General features: G+C 41.4%; 3 protein-coding genes across 7 annotated transcripts in view; 1 reads left to right on the top strand and 2 right to left on the bottom strand.

Moving 5' to 3' along the window:
• Positions 1–531, bottom strand: part of IFTAP (intraflagellar transport associated protein) — a 40,138-nt gene extending 39,607 nt beyond the window's left edge. For 2 of the 5 annotated variants that reach the window (XM_058807193.1, XM_058807188.1), the window contains exon 1: positions 415–531. The gene's annotated coding sequence lies outside the window, so the exon portion shown is untranslated. The remainder of the gene's footprint in view (positions 1–414) is intronic. The other 3 variants (XM_058807191.1, XM_058807189.1, XM_058807190.1) reach the window with 2 other exon arrangements.
• A 340-nt stretch (positions 532–871) lies between these two features.
• On the top strand, positions 872–2,479 carry RAG2 (recombination activating 2). The gene has a single exon (XM_058807812.1). It carries the CDS (start codon positions 872–874, stop codon positions 2,477–2,479), a length of 1,608 nt encoding a protein of 535 aa, XP_058663795.1.
• Positions 2,480–10,485: 8,006 nt separating this feature from the next.
• RAG1 (recombination activating 1) lies at positions 10,486–13,608 on the bottom strand. Its single transcript, XM_058806347.1, has one exon. It carries the CDS (start codon positions 13,606–13,608, stop codon positions 10,486–10,488), a length of 3,123 nt encoding a protein of 1,040 aa, XP_058662330.1.
• Positions 13,609–18,359: the final 4,751 nt, after the last annotated feature.

Here is an 18,359-nt window from a genome sequence, read left to right as displayed (position 1 = left end):
TCGGCCCTGCCGCCCCAGCCAGCCCTGCATGGCTGCACACACAGCGGGCACCTCCCCTTATAAATGCAATCAACAAATCCTGACGTTTCCCTCGTAAACAAAACATGCAGTTTCAAGTTTCCGTGCACGTCGCTCCTCCAGCCCGCTGGCTGCGGGGCCTTGGGCAGGCTCCCTGCCCGGAGCCTCCTGCCGCCCCGGGCGAGCCCGAGCCCCGCCGGACGAGGCTCCCGCACTCGGGGGCCCGGGGCTGCGGCAGCTGGGAGGCTCCAGCCCGGCATCCCCGGCCGCCTCGGGGCGACAGACGGCCAGGAAATCCCGGCTTGCGACATCTCCGGCGCCGCTCCCTCCGCCCCGGGCGCGCCCAGGCCGAGCCCCGCCGGCAGCACACCGGCCCGGCCCCGCGGCCGCACTCACCGCCGCCCGCTCGCTGAGCCCGCCGGTCCCGATTCCCCACGGCCGCGACAAGGAAGCGGCGGCCGGGCCGGGCCGGGCACCCGGCGGGAACTACCGGCCCGGGCACCGAGCGGGAACTACCGGCCCCAGCAGCCCGCGGGCCCGCGTTCCCCTGGGAGCGGCCGTGCCCGCCCCGGGAAGCCGCCCCAGTGCAGCGCCGTGTGCAGGCTCCGTGTGCCGACAGCCCGTGTTGAGCACAAAATCCCCAAAATTCCGCGGAAATGGTGCACGCCTCGTGCTTGACTCATGTTTTGAGACGCAGAAAAGTGTGTCTCTGTGGGTTTCAGAAGGGAACTGCAGCGCGACTTCCATAGGATTTATTCAAGCTGTGTTAAATAATTGTGATAGGATCTAATCACAGTAATTGTGATAGGATCTAATTGATCTGTTTTGTTTCTTTTATTTTCTCAGCCACAATATGGCCCAGTCAACAGACAGAATGTCCCTGCAGATGGTATCCACCGTCAGTAACTCATCCTTGCTTCAGCCGGGCTTCTCTCTCCTGAATTTTGAGGGGCATGTTTTCTTTTTTGGTCAGAAAGGATGGCCAAAGAGATCCTGCCCCACTGGTGTTTTCCTTCTTGATATAAAGCAGAATGAGCTCAAAATGAAACCTGTCTTCTTCTCCAAAGACTCATGTTACCTTCCCCCTCTCCGCTACCCTGCTCTTTGCTCGCTCAGAAGCGATGCAAGGGCTGATGAGTACCAGTACATCATCCATGGTGGTAAAACACCTAACAATGATCTTTCTGATAAGATTTACTTTATAAGTTTGGTTAGCAAAACTAGCAAGAAAATGACATTCCAATGCATTGAGAAGGACCTGGGTGGAGATGTGCCTGAAGCTAGATATGGGCATACAATTAACGTAGTTCACAGCCGGGGGAAAAGGATGAGTGTTCTCTTTGGAGGGAGGTCATATACTCCTCTTGCACAGAGAACCACTGAAACATGGAACAGTGTAGTCGACTGTTTGCCATCTGTGTTTCTCATTGATTTTGAGTTTGGATGCTGTACATCATACATGCTTCCAGAGCTTCAAGATGGACTTTCTTTCCACGTTTCAATTGCCAAAGATGATACCATCTACATCTTGGGAGGCCACTCACTTCAAAATAACACCAGGCCCCCTAACTTGTACAAGCTAAAAATTGATCTGCCCCTGGGCAGCCCAGCTGTGACCTGCACCATCCTGCCAGGGGGGATATCAGTGTCAAGTGCTATAGTGACCCAGATCAGTGACACTGAATTTGTCCTTGTTGGTGGCTACCTCTCAGACAACCAGAAACGGCTGGCATGTAACACCGTAGTTCTGGAGGATAATAAGATAGAAATTGTTGAAAGTGTGGGCCCAGAGTGGACACCAGATATTAAACACTGCAGAATGTGGTTTGGCTGTGATATGGGTGAAGGGTCTGTTTTGCTGGGCATTCCAGGGGCCAACAAACAAATAATCCCAGATGCAAACTACTTCTACATTTTGAGATGCAAAGGAGCAGAAGAGGACAAGGAAGAAGAAGTGATGACACAAACTTGCAGTCAGACATCAAGTGAAGACCCTGGAGACTCCACTCCATTTGAAGATTCGGAGGAGTTCTGTTTTAGTGCTGAAGCCAATAGCTTTGATGCTAACGATGCTGATACTTACAATGAAGATGATGAAGAAGATGAGTCAGAAACAGGCTACTGGATCACCTGCTGTGCCAGTTGCAATATCGACATCAACACCTGGGTCCCTTTCTATTCAACAGAGCTCAACAAGCCTGCAATGATCCTGTGCTCCAGTGGGGCTGGCCACTGGGTCCACGCACAGTGTATGGATCTCTCAGAGACCATGCTTCTACGTCTCTCAGAAGCAAATGTCAAGTATTTCTGCAACAAGCACATTGACCTTAATAAAGGGCTACAAACTCCCCAAAAGGTGGCGTGCCTGAAAAAGCCACCCATGAAACCATTGCGCAAAAAGAAACCCATGAAGTTATCAACATCAGCGAAAAAGTCCTTCCTTCGGAGACTCTTTGAATAGATTTACACTGCTGATTTGTATTCACCTGGGAGGAAATGAAATCACAGGCAAAGGCAACAATGGTTGAAGCAGTGTGGGTTATTGGAGCTTGAAGAGATCTTATTTCAGTTATCTCAATGTTTTTGATACATTTCAAAGCACATGAAATTTTTTCTGTCTCTTATGTGTATTTTTGTAAAACCCAGACAGGGATCCCCATCTTGGAGAACACTGTGCAAACACACAGCCAGACACTGGTAAACTGTGTGCTGAATTTTTTGCTATAACTGAATTTTGTGCTATAACTTACTCCCCAGTAAGTTTAATGGAATTGCTAGTAGGGTAGGACATTGTCCCATGTAGTCAGTGCTGTTACCATCTGTCCCTTAAGAACATTATATTGCCCATTTAAATTTTTTATCTTAGTCAGTAGTTCTAGAAATATTTGACCTAATTTATAGCTGCATTACTCTAGTTTTATGTTGGTGTAATGAAATAAAATGAGACTAATTATTCTGGTTTTAAACAAAAGTAGTGGTTTTAAGTCCCTTGTGTCAGAAATAATGAAATATTCAGATACTGAGGGTCAGTTTTCTTCAGGGACTTCCATTATGGAAGGCTTATATATGGAGCATTTAATTCTGGATAATTAATTTTTTATTTTGAGAGTTATGGAATGATTATATGTCAGTTTTGGCTACTGTTGAGGAATATCATCCAACAGTAAAAATTAAATTGCTTTTCTTAAACTACTGTGTTCATCAACTGCTCTTTATGTTTGTATTTTTTAAAATTTAGTAATATAATAAAGTTTATAATGAAAATGACTGTGTTTTTTTTCCATGTATTCATGGGTAAATCAAATGCTGTAAATCCTAAAGTTTACAAAAGGACAGCAAATATGCTTGGGAGGTCCATATGAGGCCTGATGAGGAATCAGCTTGACAGCCACCCCATGCTGTGAGCTCCCATTGACTTCAGAAAAAATTCCTTCTGATGAGCAGGACTTTTATCCAGGACTCCAGGTCCTTCACTGCCCATTTCTTTCTCAGCTTTCCCAGGGTGACTGTGTAGAGTGTGAAAGCTTAGAAGTGCAAACTGTAGCTCAGAGGGATTCATTGAGCCAGTGGAGCATTGTGAGGGTAGAAACAAATGCAGTTGGCTTCTCAAAACATGAGGAGAAGATTGGATTCAGATTGGAAAGGACAGTGTCAAGGTTGAATAGCCCAAGAGTTTACTAAGATTTTTGTGGATTCTTTTATTGGCTATTTGTGAAGCCTCATCATTCTTGGCGTTATTTTTTATTTTTGTTTCTGCTCTAAACAGCTTTTCAGAAAATCAATACCAGCAGCTCAACATTTGTGAGCCAACAATAATAGCTCAGTATTCACAGTCCAACTCTCATGCTGGATCCCTGAATAAAAAAGGAAAACAGGAGCAGCTGTCAGCTATTTGATCACTATGTGCAGACCCTGAGCAGCCACTCCTTTACAAAGCAGTGTGTGGAGCACAGAACTCCTGTCAACACAGACGTGTCTGCACAGTACTCCCCTTAAAACCTTAGCACCCCAAGTGAACAGCGAAGAAGAGTAAAGGGCAACTGTACAAAGTTTTCTTTTACAACTTTTCATGTGCTGAGGGAGCTTAAAGTTTGGATTGAGCCTCTAAAGGGGAAGTATATCACCCTGACTGCCCTCTCTACAGCCTGTATATGGGTATAAATTAATGGATTTCAATGCCAACTTCCCTTTTCCTTTGTTATGTTAGTTTATGTAAGCTCAGAGTATGTAGTGCTATATGTTTTTCCAAAGAGTAAGTTAATATCATTCAAAGTCCCTTCAAACTGATGAAATAGTCAATGTCCCCTTTTGAAGGTTAGTCATAGGTCTTAGAGAGCTGAATTGTCATTAAAATATATCTTCATCATGCACTTATTTAGATCAACCAAAAAAATCCACACCTACATTAAAGCCACATCATCTCAACACCAACAAAAAGGGGCAATATACTCACACAAAAACCTCCCCCCTTGCCACTTTGCCATTTTGCAACAACAAAGGGATCCCTGCAATTACTGGGCTGCCCATAATTATTGAGTTCCCTGGCAATACCCAGTCTGAGTTTTTGCCTGTTACCTCTCTCAGTTACTGTCATTACCTCAAGTTCCTTGGACAGCACACTGTATGACGAATTTGTCTGCTAGTGCAGACAAATAAAAAAATGGAAATATTTTGTGATGGGAAAGCTCAACACTGGCCTAGCAGAAGTGACATGTGGCCTGAGATAAAGCCTTGTGGCTCAGGCACTGGTGGTGTGGTTGCAGCATGCTGGGAGCAACTCTGAATTTCCAGAACTGACTCCTGCAGCTGCAGTGACTCCCTGAATCCCTGGGAGCACAAGCACACATTGTGGTTCCTTCCAGTTCTTACCTGAGTTGTTGTTCCTTACTTAACACTGTGGCTATGAAAAAAGCAATTCACAGTCAGACTTTATGTTATACCTCACTAGGCCCATAACATAAGTGTACCGTGTATTTGAGCTGGTTTTTTAAATGTATGGTTTATTTGAGTAGGAGGGGAAAATTGCTTGGTTAAAGCATGTCCCAGTTTCACAGTGAAAGGCTGTACCAGCAGCATTAAATCACATCTCAGAGACTGTAGCTACTGCAGGAGAAAGAAGTTGTAAGTAAAACAGAAAATATTTGAAAGGACTTGAACATAAAGAGATACACAAACTTCAGCCTGTGAAGACACTTGACATAGCACTCAAGACTGCAGAAAGCACCTAATTTCCTGAGCCAGGTACTCCAAAAGCATTCATTGTCTTCAAAACCAGCTAATCAATACAAGATGTTTCTTGCTCAGACAGGTTAGAATTAACAGATAAGATGAAGTAGATTTAAGTGCAGAAGTAAATCTCTATTGTATCTGCATCCAATTGACCTGTGTGTTTTGTAACCGCAGTAAGCAGCATCATGGTTCCCAGACACAATTTAGTAACACTGTATTGCTATTATCAGCTTCTATGAGAAGAATATATGGATTTTACTGCTATTGAAAGGTGCTTGGACCTTGAAGTACCTGATTAATTTACGGAAAAGCACAGCACAAACTTTACTGGTAGCACTAAAGCATGTGTTGTCGCTCAGAGTGACTCATTGCACCAATGGACCTTTGAAAGGAGTGGAAATAATGCAAGTGGGAGCCAAAAGCAGAAGGAAAATATTGAATTCAGATTGAAAAGGAATTTGTTATTTACTGCTGAACCCTATGTAATAAAGACAGAAGGACTGGCTTACTTCTTTTTCATGATTGGTGGCTTCAGTTCCCTCTGTATTTTATTTCCTACCCTATTCCATTTCAAACATGACTAACTTTTGGGAAAGGCTTGAGCCTTTGAAAATCAAACTCCAATTTGTTGTCTCTACATTGAAAACTGTGGCACTGTGGAGCACATTTTTGCTTTGGAAAAAAGGCACGAGAATAACCTCATAAACTCTGCAGTTTCTCAATACATAAACACGTACAGGAACAACTGGGCTCTGGCCATTCCACAGATGTGCAGGACACCTTTGTAGAGACGGTGGTTACTTGTCCACTTGCTCAGAATGCCCATCTCCAGAGGAGGAGTATTAAAAATGCACCTCTTGACCTCTCTCCTCATGCTGCTAGAAAAGCTGCTAATTAAATTGTCTCTAATGTTTCTTTTTGTATCATGGACAATATTAAGCTTGATGAAAAAGGTACAAAAGCTCCTTAAATACTTAAGGAAACAGTACCTGTAGCTGGTCAGCTGCTTGACCATCACACCATATTCAGTCCCCTAAAGCAGCACTCTGAGGAGGTGTGACAGACCTCATTATTCTTCATCTTATCTCCACAGGAGTACATGGCAAGTAAAATTCAGTCAGTTACTACAGATTTAGGAGTTAAGGAGTTACATCATCCTCATTTACCAGAAAACTGTCTGAGGCTTAGGTTTTTGCTTTATATGGGCTCTGATTTTTTCTATCCAACAATTTTTTACTTGAGGGCAGATGGAAAAGCTAAATTGGTGATATAACGTCCAGATATTAGATCTCTGGTTGTCTGATTACACAGGAAATCACGTAGCTTAATTTGCTCATCATTGGTTCCATTCAAACCAGTTGGTTCACATAAATCTCTTGACCTGTAGATATCATTGTAAGAAAGAAAGAAAGATTTTTCTGAAGTAGAATAAAGCTAAGCTACAAATAGTGGTAGATTGGAACTAATCTTTACAGCTTAACCTCTAATGAGGAGCCAAACTTTGATGCAAAAGATACTTAATGTATTAGCATGATGATAAAAGTGCAAGGCTGATTTTACATAAAATCTGGGATGGTATTTGTAAATTAACCAAAAGACATTTACAGACTAAATAAAACTGGTTTTATATCAGCTTATTTAACTGTCAAAAAGCTGCCTGTGAGGAAGGGTGCTGAAAGGACTGCTGAGATTCACAGAGTAATCTTCATTTGTGTTAAATTAGTGACTTCCAGAAGAGGGCTGGAATTACAGCTGCCTCTGGGTATTAGAACACCCTAACTGTGAAAAGCTTCCACAATTTAAATGAAAACTAAGACTACCACTAGGAAATTATGTGCATCATTGAAAAACTGTAAGAAATAAAAAGTCAGAAACTTAAATATTTATAAGGCTTTTATTTTAAAGTGGTTTAATGAAATAAGAAACTGTAATACAGTAAGAAAAAGTAAAATTATAAAGCCATGCAGTGAAATAAAGCAAATAACTCAGTGTAGTCAGAAATTAAGATCCTGTAAATATCTAAAGTTTCTTTCTGAGCTACCTGATTAAAAATCAAAGTAATTTGTGTGAAGACAATATAATTATTCCTGTGAGGAAGAAAAACATGTGGTAGCAGAATTGTGGCTTCTAACATAGTTCATATAATTTATAACATGGCAATTCACAATTCCAAACCCTGGAAGAAAACAAAACCAAACAAAACCAAGCAAAAAAAGTTACATAATGTAATTGTATGAAAACTATGGTCAATACAATTTCAGAACAAGGTGGTAATTATTTACTGTAATTACTGAAGGATTTGTACCAGTAAAAAACAGAATGTGAAGGTTTGAAAGAGTACCATGAATAGAAGTCTCTCCATATTTCTAAAGCCTCTTCAAAGTCAGAAGGCTTGACAACAGGCTGCATAACCAAATGCTGCACCTGCCTTCAGTCAGGATTTGTTGGCCTTCCAGTGCATGGCTGGGTGCATGTAGCATCATTATTTCAGCTTTGTTTACAAAATCTTCACTTGCAGGTACCTACTCTTTAAGTGTTTGTTCTAATGAGCTCAAAATTCTCAGCTGATTTACAGAAAGATGTCAACAATGGGGAAATAGAAGATTAAACTAGATTCAAGTCTGAAAAAACAGAAAAGGGAAAAAAATAGTAGTTCTTCTCTGTATCAGTTATCCTGCCCAGAGCTGGTAGAGTGTGAAATGTGACTTTATAGCTTAAAATATCTCACAAAAGAGTATTGCTACATGGCACTGCATTCCTCTGTCCCCACTCACATTTTGTTCACTTTGATGAGTTACCCCAGGATGTAAGGCTTGTCTTAAGAAAACATGTGTGCAAGGATCAAACTTACTCAGCCCTTTCACAGACAGTGAGACCAATCACTTGCTGTATCAGCAGTCTGTTAAATTGAATTGGGAATTTGACCATGTTTCAGTTACAGTCACTGAAATAAAATGTGCAAAATTAACAAAGTCTGGTCCCTCACTCCATGCCACAAATTCATATCAGTATCAATGCATTACCATGGATGACTTTGCATTACTTGAAATTCACTCCTGTGCAAAGGCAATGCCTTAAGTATATACCTCTTAAGTGGAGTGAAGATCACCACGAGATGAGCCAAGATTGTTAAACAAACCCCTAATTCATTCAAGCAAACTCAAGGATACAAAACAAGGTAAAACAGCTGTCCCAAATATACATACAGAGAAAAAATAAAAGTGTGCAACTATTTGTATAATTAAATATATGCTGACCAAATATGAAAACTATATCTGCAAAACTATAACTGCTAGAGAATGTTCTTTATAACTGCTGTTTGCACTCCCTAGGAAACAGGTCTATTTGTGGTGTGCATTTATAGTTATGCAAAACTATTCTTATGCTATATAGGAAATACTTGTTTTCAAAGAAATTAAAAAAAAATTAATCCAGAAATGAACACTCAGGAAGTGCAGATATAAATGATACATCATACAGAAATTTCTGTAGCCCTCATGGCTGCTTAGAAAAAAGACTCTTTCCATCTGCAGATTTTGACATTGTGTAAAACTCTGTTTAAAGAAATAATGTTAAACTAAAATCCTAAATTAGACTATTTTAAAAATAGTGATTTAATTAGTTGAAACCAAAAGAAAGGCATAATTAGCTCTTAATTCTATTTTTTAATTGTCCATAAATGGTAAATGCCAGATCCTTAAACACCATGAACGAGATACTACAAAACAAACCACAGACCATTAATTCTTTTAAATTCATTGTTCACTTACACTCAGAAACCAACTTCTGCCACATCAAAATGAAAAAAAAAAAAGTGAATTCTTTTAGATCTGTGCTTTGATTGTTTCCGCATTTAACCTTGTTTCAGAAACATTACTGCAAACACAGTCACACCCTAGCCACAGATGCAGATCTGAAAGGCTGGATGATTTGGAGGTATTTCAGGTACTTGAGTATGTTTCATGAACATGTCAGTGAATTAAAGTCATAATTTTATGAATTATAAATATACTAAATATCACTTCAGAAAGACAAATACCAACTAAACACTGCTGTAATAGTGAAAAATATGGCATGCAGAAGTTTCAAGGGAGTTTATTGCTTTTTAACTAGTCGTGTAAGCAGCTGTCTTTGAGGTTAATAAATATTATCCCTCTTTTACAGATTTGGAAAATGAGGCAGTGAGAAAAAGTTTGGTATCAGATACAGGCAGAGTACAGCAGCCGCAGTCAGGGAAATACCCTGCTGGCATGTATCTGCTCGAGGTAATAACCATCCCCTGAGAAATGGGACTGCTGCGACTAAAGTCACCTGGTGAAAATGTGCACCTACTGGTATTAATGAGGATTTACTGGTGACTTCAATGAGGCCAGGAATTCATTCAATAAAACTGTACACATGCAAATTGTACTATATACTGAAGTTACCATAGAAGTCTAAAATGCTCATGAAGCAACAAGCTACACAGCAGAGCTTGAATGTACTTTATATAATGAGATAACCACAAGGTACTGTAAATCCTGATTTAGGAGCACAAGTTTGCCTTTCAGAGTAAACAAGCTATGATAAAAATCTTCTAAAAACTTCAGCTACCTTTCCTATATCTTCATGTAGTAAATTAGCATGATGATACCATCATCTGCTCCTAAGCAGTACTACAATATATATGTTAAATAATAATATTTCTAGAGTATGTGACATCAAAGTTTGCATTTTTAGTAAGTATTTTCTACAAAAATAACTGAACTTTATCCAAAACAATTATCCAACTGTCTCACTGATGAATCTTTACTTATAAAACCCAAAGAACCATCAAGAAAATAATCAAGGCCTCTTAAAAAGTAAACAGCAAAATATTCAACAGGATGCAAACAAACAGCAATGCTCCTTTGCAGCAACTGTCACAACTTTCCACAATCATATTCCCTCCCAGCTAAAACTTGCTATAAAACCTTGTTAACTTTGATTTTGTCCCTTGGAAACAATATGACCAGAACAAAACAAAGACCCTTCTTTGTGATTTTTTTCTGCTTTCATTTCATATAACAACTGGTAAATGCACCAGTGCATTGCCTCTAGGAGATGCCCAACACACACATTTTATTAAATGAACTCCTCTCAGCACCTTAAGAGGGAGTGTAAATATCAGACTTCTCTGTACCTCTGCAGGTTCAAAGAAGAATCTGATTCCTTGCAGGGAGACACCATCACAAACCCAACACCAAAGGTGCTGTACGTTTAGAGTTCTGCTGAATCATTGTTTTCCAACACCTCCAGTGGCAAAGAATCACCTAAACTACCCTCTGAATCAATGGTGAAGTTCTGGCTTTTTAATGTTTTATGAGCATTCATGAACTTCTGGAGGTACTTGGAGGTATATAGCCAGTGGTGCTTCAAGACATCCTCCATCTCATAGAACTTGGACTGCCTGGCATTCATTTTTCGGAACCTCCTAAACAGTTTGTTTCCAGACTCATTTCCTTCGCTTGCCCAGGCCCCAATGGACCCATCTCTTTCAATGATTTCAGGAACATGAGCAAGCGTTTTGTGGAAATAATTTGTAATCTTGCCCTCATATCTGTACTTGAACTTTGTAGATAAGAGCTCTGCAAAACGCTGTGAATTGAAGCTATACTGGCACAGCAGTTCTGGGCACTCCTTGGCAGGGCATGAGGATCGCCACACTGGCTTCATCTTCAGATAAAGGTCCATTAGTTCTTTTAGGGCTTCATGCCTTTCCTCACACTTAATTAATTCACATACTGCCTCTACAGTCTCTTTGGACATGAGCTTTCTAGCAAAATTTCCACTCATCTTCAGCATAGGCTTCAAGTTCATCTTCTTCCTGAGGTGTTTGTCAAGAGTCAACTGCCACCTCTTTCTCTCCTCTTTAGACACATCAGGATTCTTGTAAAGTTCACCAATCTCCATCTGGAAGATCCTGTAGAATTCTGTTGCATTGCCAATGTCGCAGTGCAATGCATCTATGGAGGGAACAGTCTCAATAAAAGGTTTGGCTGAAACACCCTTCACTCTGTCACGGAGCTCATCTACAGACTCGTGATAGGGGTTGGACCTCCATATTTCATATCGCTCCAGATTTTCAGCATGGCTCCTGGTTATGGAGTGGAAGACCAGATTCTGGGATGCCTCCAGGCGCGTTGCATCACACAGGGTACAAATATAAGTGGAACCTGAGGCCTCCAGCCCTTCCACTTCCCTCAAGAGTTTCTCATCATATCCTGTACCCCTAAAGACAAATCTAAATGTTCTCAGAATGCCTCCCATTTCAAGCAGCAGTTCACTGTTTTTCATAGCCTCTCTTTCTGCTATGAGGGGGCTCAGGATTGCTGTCAGGGTTTCATGATCTGATTCATCAGCCAGCATAAGGCACAAGGGCTTACAGCACAACTCTGAATTGGGCTTTACTTCCTCAAAGATCCTCTTGCTTTCATTCCCATGTGCTATAGAAATGTTCATGACTGTGAAGGAAAAGCGAACAGCCTTCTCTGGGACAGCAGGCCCACTTCCATGCTTCTCACTGACATCTCCCATTCCATCACAGGACTCTTTTACTACCACAGTGAAGGGGCCATTCAAATAGTCATCCAGGTTTTTTGCTTTCATGCCTTCCAAGATCTCCTCCTCCATGTCCTTTAAGGCACAAACCAAGGCCGCATCATATCGGAATCTCTTTGCAATTGTGTCTACTGGGTAATCATCAATTGAGAGTGGCAGTCCTGATAGTCCATCTATAATTCCCACTTCTGTGTTAGTGGATACATTTTTCAGGGGAGGTTTCCATTCAAATGGGTGATAACCCGGTAGAAGGGCTTTCTCAGCAGTGCGAAGAGCGTGCAAAGGCTGGAAGATCTGCCTCCCAGTGACAGCTTTTACTGTTCTGTACATTTTATGATACTGACTACAGCTGAGAAACGTGTTGATTCGGATGGCCAGACAGACAGCAGGATGAAGTCCAGATCCCCTCCCTTGCATTATAGCCTCCAGTTCATCTGCTTGTTTGTGCTCATTTTTTGCTCTCAGAGCTAGCAGGAACAAAGTCATGCATACAGCCTTTATATCACCACCCTCTTCTTTCTCAGCAAAAGCCTTGACTTGACGTTTCAGCTCCCTCAGACGATGTTTCTGAGCTCTCCTCGTCAAAGACAGGAGGTGCTGCCTCGGTCGGCCACCTTTATTGATGTAGCTATAGAGCTCTCCTTCTTTCATCTCCTTGTGGCCAGAAAGGTGTTGGCCATATTTTCCATGCGAGATCTCTTCATCACATTCCTTTACAGGGCATCTTATACTCAGATTATCAAGGATGTTCAGGAAGGATTTCACTGGTGTTACCAGATCAGTAGGAAAGCAAGGATACCAGCAGGAGGGGCAATAGCTGCCCATAACCCTGATACATTTAAGGATGCAAGTTCTGCAAAACAAGTGCCTGCACGTTGTTTCCACTGGATCTGCCAAAATATGATCACAAATCTGGCAAGAAATGGATTTAATGAAATCTACTGGGTAATCAATTACAAGCAGCTTGGTGCTGAGATGTATATCCTTGCAACTGACAATCTCTTTCATTAAATTTTTGTTGTTTATCTGTGCTTGTTTGAGATGTTGGTTCTTTACACCTCTGTTTAGCTGAGCACGCTCCCCAGTGGTTTTGACACGTTTGCCACGTTGCACGCTTGGGGGCTGGCTTTTTCTCTTGACTCCTCGTTTGGTAGTGTGGCAGACATCACAGTTTGGGGAATGGGGTTGCCACTCCATTGTGCTGTTCCTAGGAAAATACACTTCACATAGAGTATTACTGAATTTTCTATGTATAATACTCCAACAGTTGTGACAAAATCGAGTGGGATGGATAGTGTCAACATCCCCTCGCACATCAATCTTGAAAACCTTAGCAATAAGATCTGGCCAAGAGGTTGCTGTTTTTTCTTTCTTTCTCAGAAGCCAAAGAGTTTCATCATCCACTGGCCCATGCACTGGGTAAGTTCTCTTGGAACAATCCGTTTTAAATGAAACCCCACAGATGCGGCATAGTTGCTTCAGATTGTTCTGATGAACTCTATTGTCTTGTGTTTTCATGGCATGGGCATCTTCCTCAAGTCCCTGCCTATTGCCTGTTAACTCCATCTTTTCTCCTCTTGGCACTGCTTCATCTTCATGCAGGATGATTTCTTTATTTGAAGAAACAGCCTCTTCTGCCTGATCTTTGTGTATGTGCTGGCTGTCATCAGAGGCTGTTTTTTCAAATGATCGCAATTTAAAGAGCTTGAATTTCCATTCAGAAAATTTTGTATATGTATGCTGAAGTTCTTCAGGTAGGTCCATTTGTGATGCTACTGACATCTGCAGTCTCACAGAAACCAGGTCACCTGAGAAATAGAAGTATGTAAGTTAGCTTAATTTCCAAATTAAAAGACTGTCCACTCAATATATGAGATGAATTCCCAAATTTATTTTGACTTGGATCCTGAGGCATCACATGTCTATTTGCTCACCTGTGCACCTTACATGAAGTAGTAAACATCTAAATCTGCCCCTTCCTTCTTTTGCTTGATGGAGCTTACCATAAGTAAAGCTACTATAGACAACAGCATTACATTCTACAAGTTGGTGATTCTTTTAATGTGAAACTGGACTCAACTGATGTCTGAAAGGTAGAATTTTGTGTGTTCATGCTAGGTTATCTAAATCAGCAAACCCACTGCTCTCATGTTCCTTTTTATTTCTGAATCTGGTCAGAAGTGTTTCATACACAGCATTCCACATGGGCAGAGTAGCACATACCACTCAGTCCCAGCCTAGACTTTATTCAGGCCTCAGTTTTGTAAGGTACTTTAGCGTGTGCTTAATGAGTAGTTCCATTAAAGCAGGAGGACTGTGTTCTCTGTTGATACAAAGCACTACAGTTCCCTGAACTCCAAAGGGGATACAGCAATGCATACTGGCTTCAGATTTGATCCTGGGAGAATATTTATACATTGTATATTAGTCATTCATTTAAGTACCTTGCTGAGATCTCTTTGTAAGGGTTACTGGTACTGGAAATCTGAAAAATGTCTGTGTAAATTTGACCCTAATTTTAGCTTTCATAGAGGTGCAGCCAAAAGTAATATCAATGTGGTTTCCATGGAAATATGGCATGTATAAAAATAAATACAAGACTTTCACCTCAAACACAGAAACTTTTTGCTACTGCATCAGACCCAGAAAATAAAATAGTATAGAAACAACAAGAGTGACTAACCTATTTTTCATTACCTGGCTATGAGAAGTGCACAAGGTAAATAAACAGTATAGAGAAAATTCAGTTATGTTTTCTGACCTATTTTGGTTTTACTCTCTGCTTGGTGTGAGTACTAAAAATGCGGAAGACTGTACCTTAAGACAATGCACTAGAACTAGAAATTACATAGCTGTGATTTCTTTTATTGATCTTATAATCACTTAGTAATCCACATAACTTGCTAGAAATCTCAGTTTGGTGTCTTTTCAGAGGCTGTCCTTCATTAGGTAATACATCCAAGTCATGGTTCAAAGTGATGATGCCCAGTGTTTCTGGGATTATTTCATCTATAACCTTTCAATAAAGTCTCATTTCAGTACAGCCCCTCACAGTCTGTTGGGAAAGGACTGTATGCATTAATTAAGTTCCACATCCAGAATAACAAACCAGTCTTATTATCTCCTTCCCGAAGAGCTGAGTTTTACTTTAAAATCATTCATTAGGCTTGGCAACTAAAGTTTAGGTTTGTTTTCATCCCAGCTTCTCTTCGCTCCATCCCACCGAGAGCAAGCTGCCCATACCACTGTCCCCATCTGTCCACATTGCTCTGTCCAGCTGCTGTACTCCTAAATATCTGTCTGCACTGCAGTCCCCTGCTGCCCATTGCTGATCCAGCCTGGCAAGGAGCATGCTTGTATTCTGCTGTTCACAGAACTGTGAGGTGCAGCTGTGCACAGATGTATCCAGAGCATTACTCCTGTTCCACTCTCTTGTCTGCATCTTGTGACAGACTTGGTGAAATTTATGCTCTGAGCAGTAACCCATTTCCCCTGAATAGTTCTGTGTTCCTGCCACCTGCAGAGTAATTGAATACCTAGTTGCCCTATACTGCCCACAGATCGTTCTCTTCTACATAACACCCTATGCAATTTTGTGCAATTTCACCATCACCAGCAGCACTTTCAGAATCTCTTAAACCATGAGTAATGCCTCTTCAGGATGACATCAAAGTCATTGTAAAGAAACAGCTAGCACAGCGCACATTTAATGCAAAATATTTAATACTTTCTTTGCTCTTCTGACCCTTTGAGTAAGTGCCACTGCAGTGTCATACTCATCTCCAAAGCCATGACCTGACTCTTGCTACTAATCACCAGCTCAAATTAATGTGACAGGGTTTACCCATGCTAAAGGAAAGTTCAAGCATTTTTTTCTTTTCCTCTTTCATTGAACATGTCCTGGAAGAAATGAATGACAAAGATGCCCTCTCAGGTTACCAGACCTTCACCTTCTGCAGTGGTTAATTGTTGCCAACAGACTACTCATCAAATGCTTTTGAATTGTCTAGCTCCCAGGCAGTGGAGATTACAGCAACTCTCTTAAGAGAGCAAGAAATTTTCCCAGTGCTAGGAATATTTCCTGCTACTGAAAATGTGCCTGTGTTATGTTATTCTAGTTGGGGGTCATGCTTTTTTCACCTTGCCTACCCCACTCAGATTCTTACAGAGGGAACCCCAGGCATGAATCTCCAGCCATGGTTATTTAATCAACTCAAACAGCTGTGTTCAGTACCACCTTTTTTTTCTTGACAAGGGAAAAGAAATCCCTGTTTTCCGCCAGATCACAATATTTCATACATTTCTGAAGACAAGCAAGATTGCAATACTTTTCTTCACATCAAGGAAGACTTTGCTTTATAAAAAGGCTCACCAAAATGAACAGAACAACCTCTGGAGTGAGGAAGCAGATATAAAATCACTGACCTGCCCATTAAACCAGGACAAGGAACCAACACTGGGATGTCCTACAAGCATGTGGGATGCTCTCATTAATACTGCTAGCCTACCTTCAGCTCGCTGTCAGTTTGTAGAGCTGCTGCTGTGCCTGCCCAGTTTGCTCCAAATGTCAGACTTGTTTGCTGTCTCTCACGCGTGCTCTCACTCTTTCTGTATTCCCTCTGCTTTTTAAAGACACTGCAGTGCTGTTTATCTCACTTATCCTTCTCCCTCTGAGTTCCCCATACAACACTGCTGCTAACCACAGTTTCTTTGAACTGAACACAATACAGAACTCTCAAATCCAGGTGGCACCTGGCAATTTATGAGGCTTAACCACAAAATTCATATAAACAAGGTTGTCTCGTGTGAGACTCCTGGGCTCTGAGATAAGTATGCAGACTTTCTCTGAGGAGCACCTGCACTGTTTTTTAACACAAAGTTTGCATTTAGCTTTCTTCATTATAGTTTCATAACTGGTTTCTTCACTGTTAACTCTCTGAGAGGAGAACCTAGTCTTGGTCACCCTGGTGTTCCACATCAAAGCTATTTAATTGAAGGCCAATGTCTCGCTTCCCCAGCCAACCTTCTGCAGTTAGGGTGAATGACAACAGGGATCACAAAATGTCTGTGCTTCTGATACCAGCATTTAATTTTCATGGATATTACCTATTTAGTAATATGTATCTGGGGTCTTGAAGGCCCTAAGCAGGCAGGACATCAATATAAAAGTTAGTTACATACTTATTGATTAACTGGCAGGTATTAGTTACATACTTATTGATTAACTGGCAGGTATTACACCAGGTATGGGCCATAGGTGACCACAAACAGTGTCAGTAGAGTTTTTCCTAAAAGCCCAAGAAGAAAATCTATGCTTAGCTTCCACAAAGTAACTATCTCAAAAACTGACTCAAAGTGGAAAGATGCTGTCCTATAACAGCACCCTGAGAGGTTTCAGTCTCCACACACAACATTGTGCAAAAATTCTAGTGATCCATCAGGTCCTTTCAAACATGAACATAAGTTCACACTCCAGAAGTAGGAATTTGCAATAGCAGAAAAACTACATAAACACCCAGGCATATCCCTTTTTCCAGAGACTTTATGATCCTGCAGGATTCAAATTTCATTTCTGATTTGCACATTTTTCCATGAGAAGGTGGCTGAGGGAGGCCACATTGTGGCTCAGGATCTCCCAGTTTATGCATCTCTTACCTGACAGCATCTGATGTCAGCCAGAAGAAAAATCAGCAAAAGTCGTAATACTTGATATTTGCTATAGCTAAAATAGGTGAGAGGACTCACACTCTTTTATCTACTCTGATCTTACAACACTTTCAGTTCCTAGAATCACAGAAGCCTCTAGGCTGGAAAAGGCTCTTAAGATCATCAGGTCTAACCACAAACCTAACACGGCAAGTCCACCACTAAATCTTTTCCCTAAGTGACACATCTGCATGTGTTTTAAATGTCCCCTTGGGATGGTGACTCAACAACTTCTGTTGCCAGCTGTTCCAGTACTCTTCAACCCTTTTGGTGAAGAACTTTTTCCTAATATCCAATTTAAACCTCTCCTCGTGCAACTTGAGGCCATTTCCTCTTGTCCTGTCATTTGTTACTTGGAAAATGGCCCAAGCCCACCTTGGTACAAAGTCCTTGAAAGAAAGGCAGTTGGACAGAGGAATAAGGTCTCCCCTGAACTTCCTTTTCTGCAAGCTAAACAACCCCAGCTGCATCAGCTGTTCCTTATAAGACCTGTTTTCTAGGCCCTTCACCAGTCTCATTGCCCCAGCCATGTCTTTCCTGTAGTGAGAGGTCCAAAACCAAACACAGGATTCAAGGGGCAGCCTCACCAGTGCCCAGTACAGAGCAGCAATCCCTGTCCTGATTCTGCTGGCCACACTACTGCTGACTCAGGCCAGGATACCATTTGCCTTCTTGGCCACCTGGACACTGCTGGCTCATTTTGAGCTGTCAACCAGCACCTCCAGGTCCTTTTGCAACCACTCTGACTCAAGCTACTCTTGTTAAATGATGTCTTGGAGAAGTGCTTAGTCCTGAGTCTTTGTGTCACATGAGAGGCCAACAGCATC

The sequence above is a fragment of the Ammospiza caudacuta genome, chromosome 6 (assembly GCF_027887145.1).
Source record: "Ammospiza caudacuta isolate bAmmCau1 chromosome 6, bAmmCau1.pri, whole genome shotgun sequence".
Lineage (NCBI taxonomy): Eukaryota > Metazoa > Chordata > Aves > Passeriformes > Passerellidae > Ammospiza > Ammospiza caudacuta.
Note: the sequence above shows the minus strand (reverse complement) of the source record. Positions and strands in the feature narration are given on the sequence as shown.

Bases quoted from the DNA above. Each gene is read 5' to 3' on its own strand.
- RAG2 (XM_058807812.1), top strand. From the start codon at position 872: ATGGCCCAGTCAACAGACAGAATGTCCCTGCAGATGGTATCCACCGTC.
- RAG1 (XM_058806347.1), bottom strand. From the start codon at position 13,608: ATGTCAGTAGCATCACAAATGGACCTACCTGAAGAACTTCAGCATACA.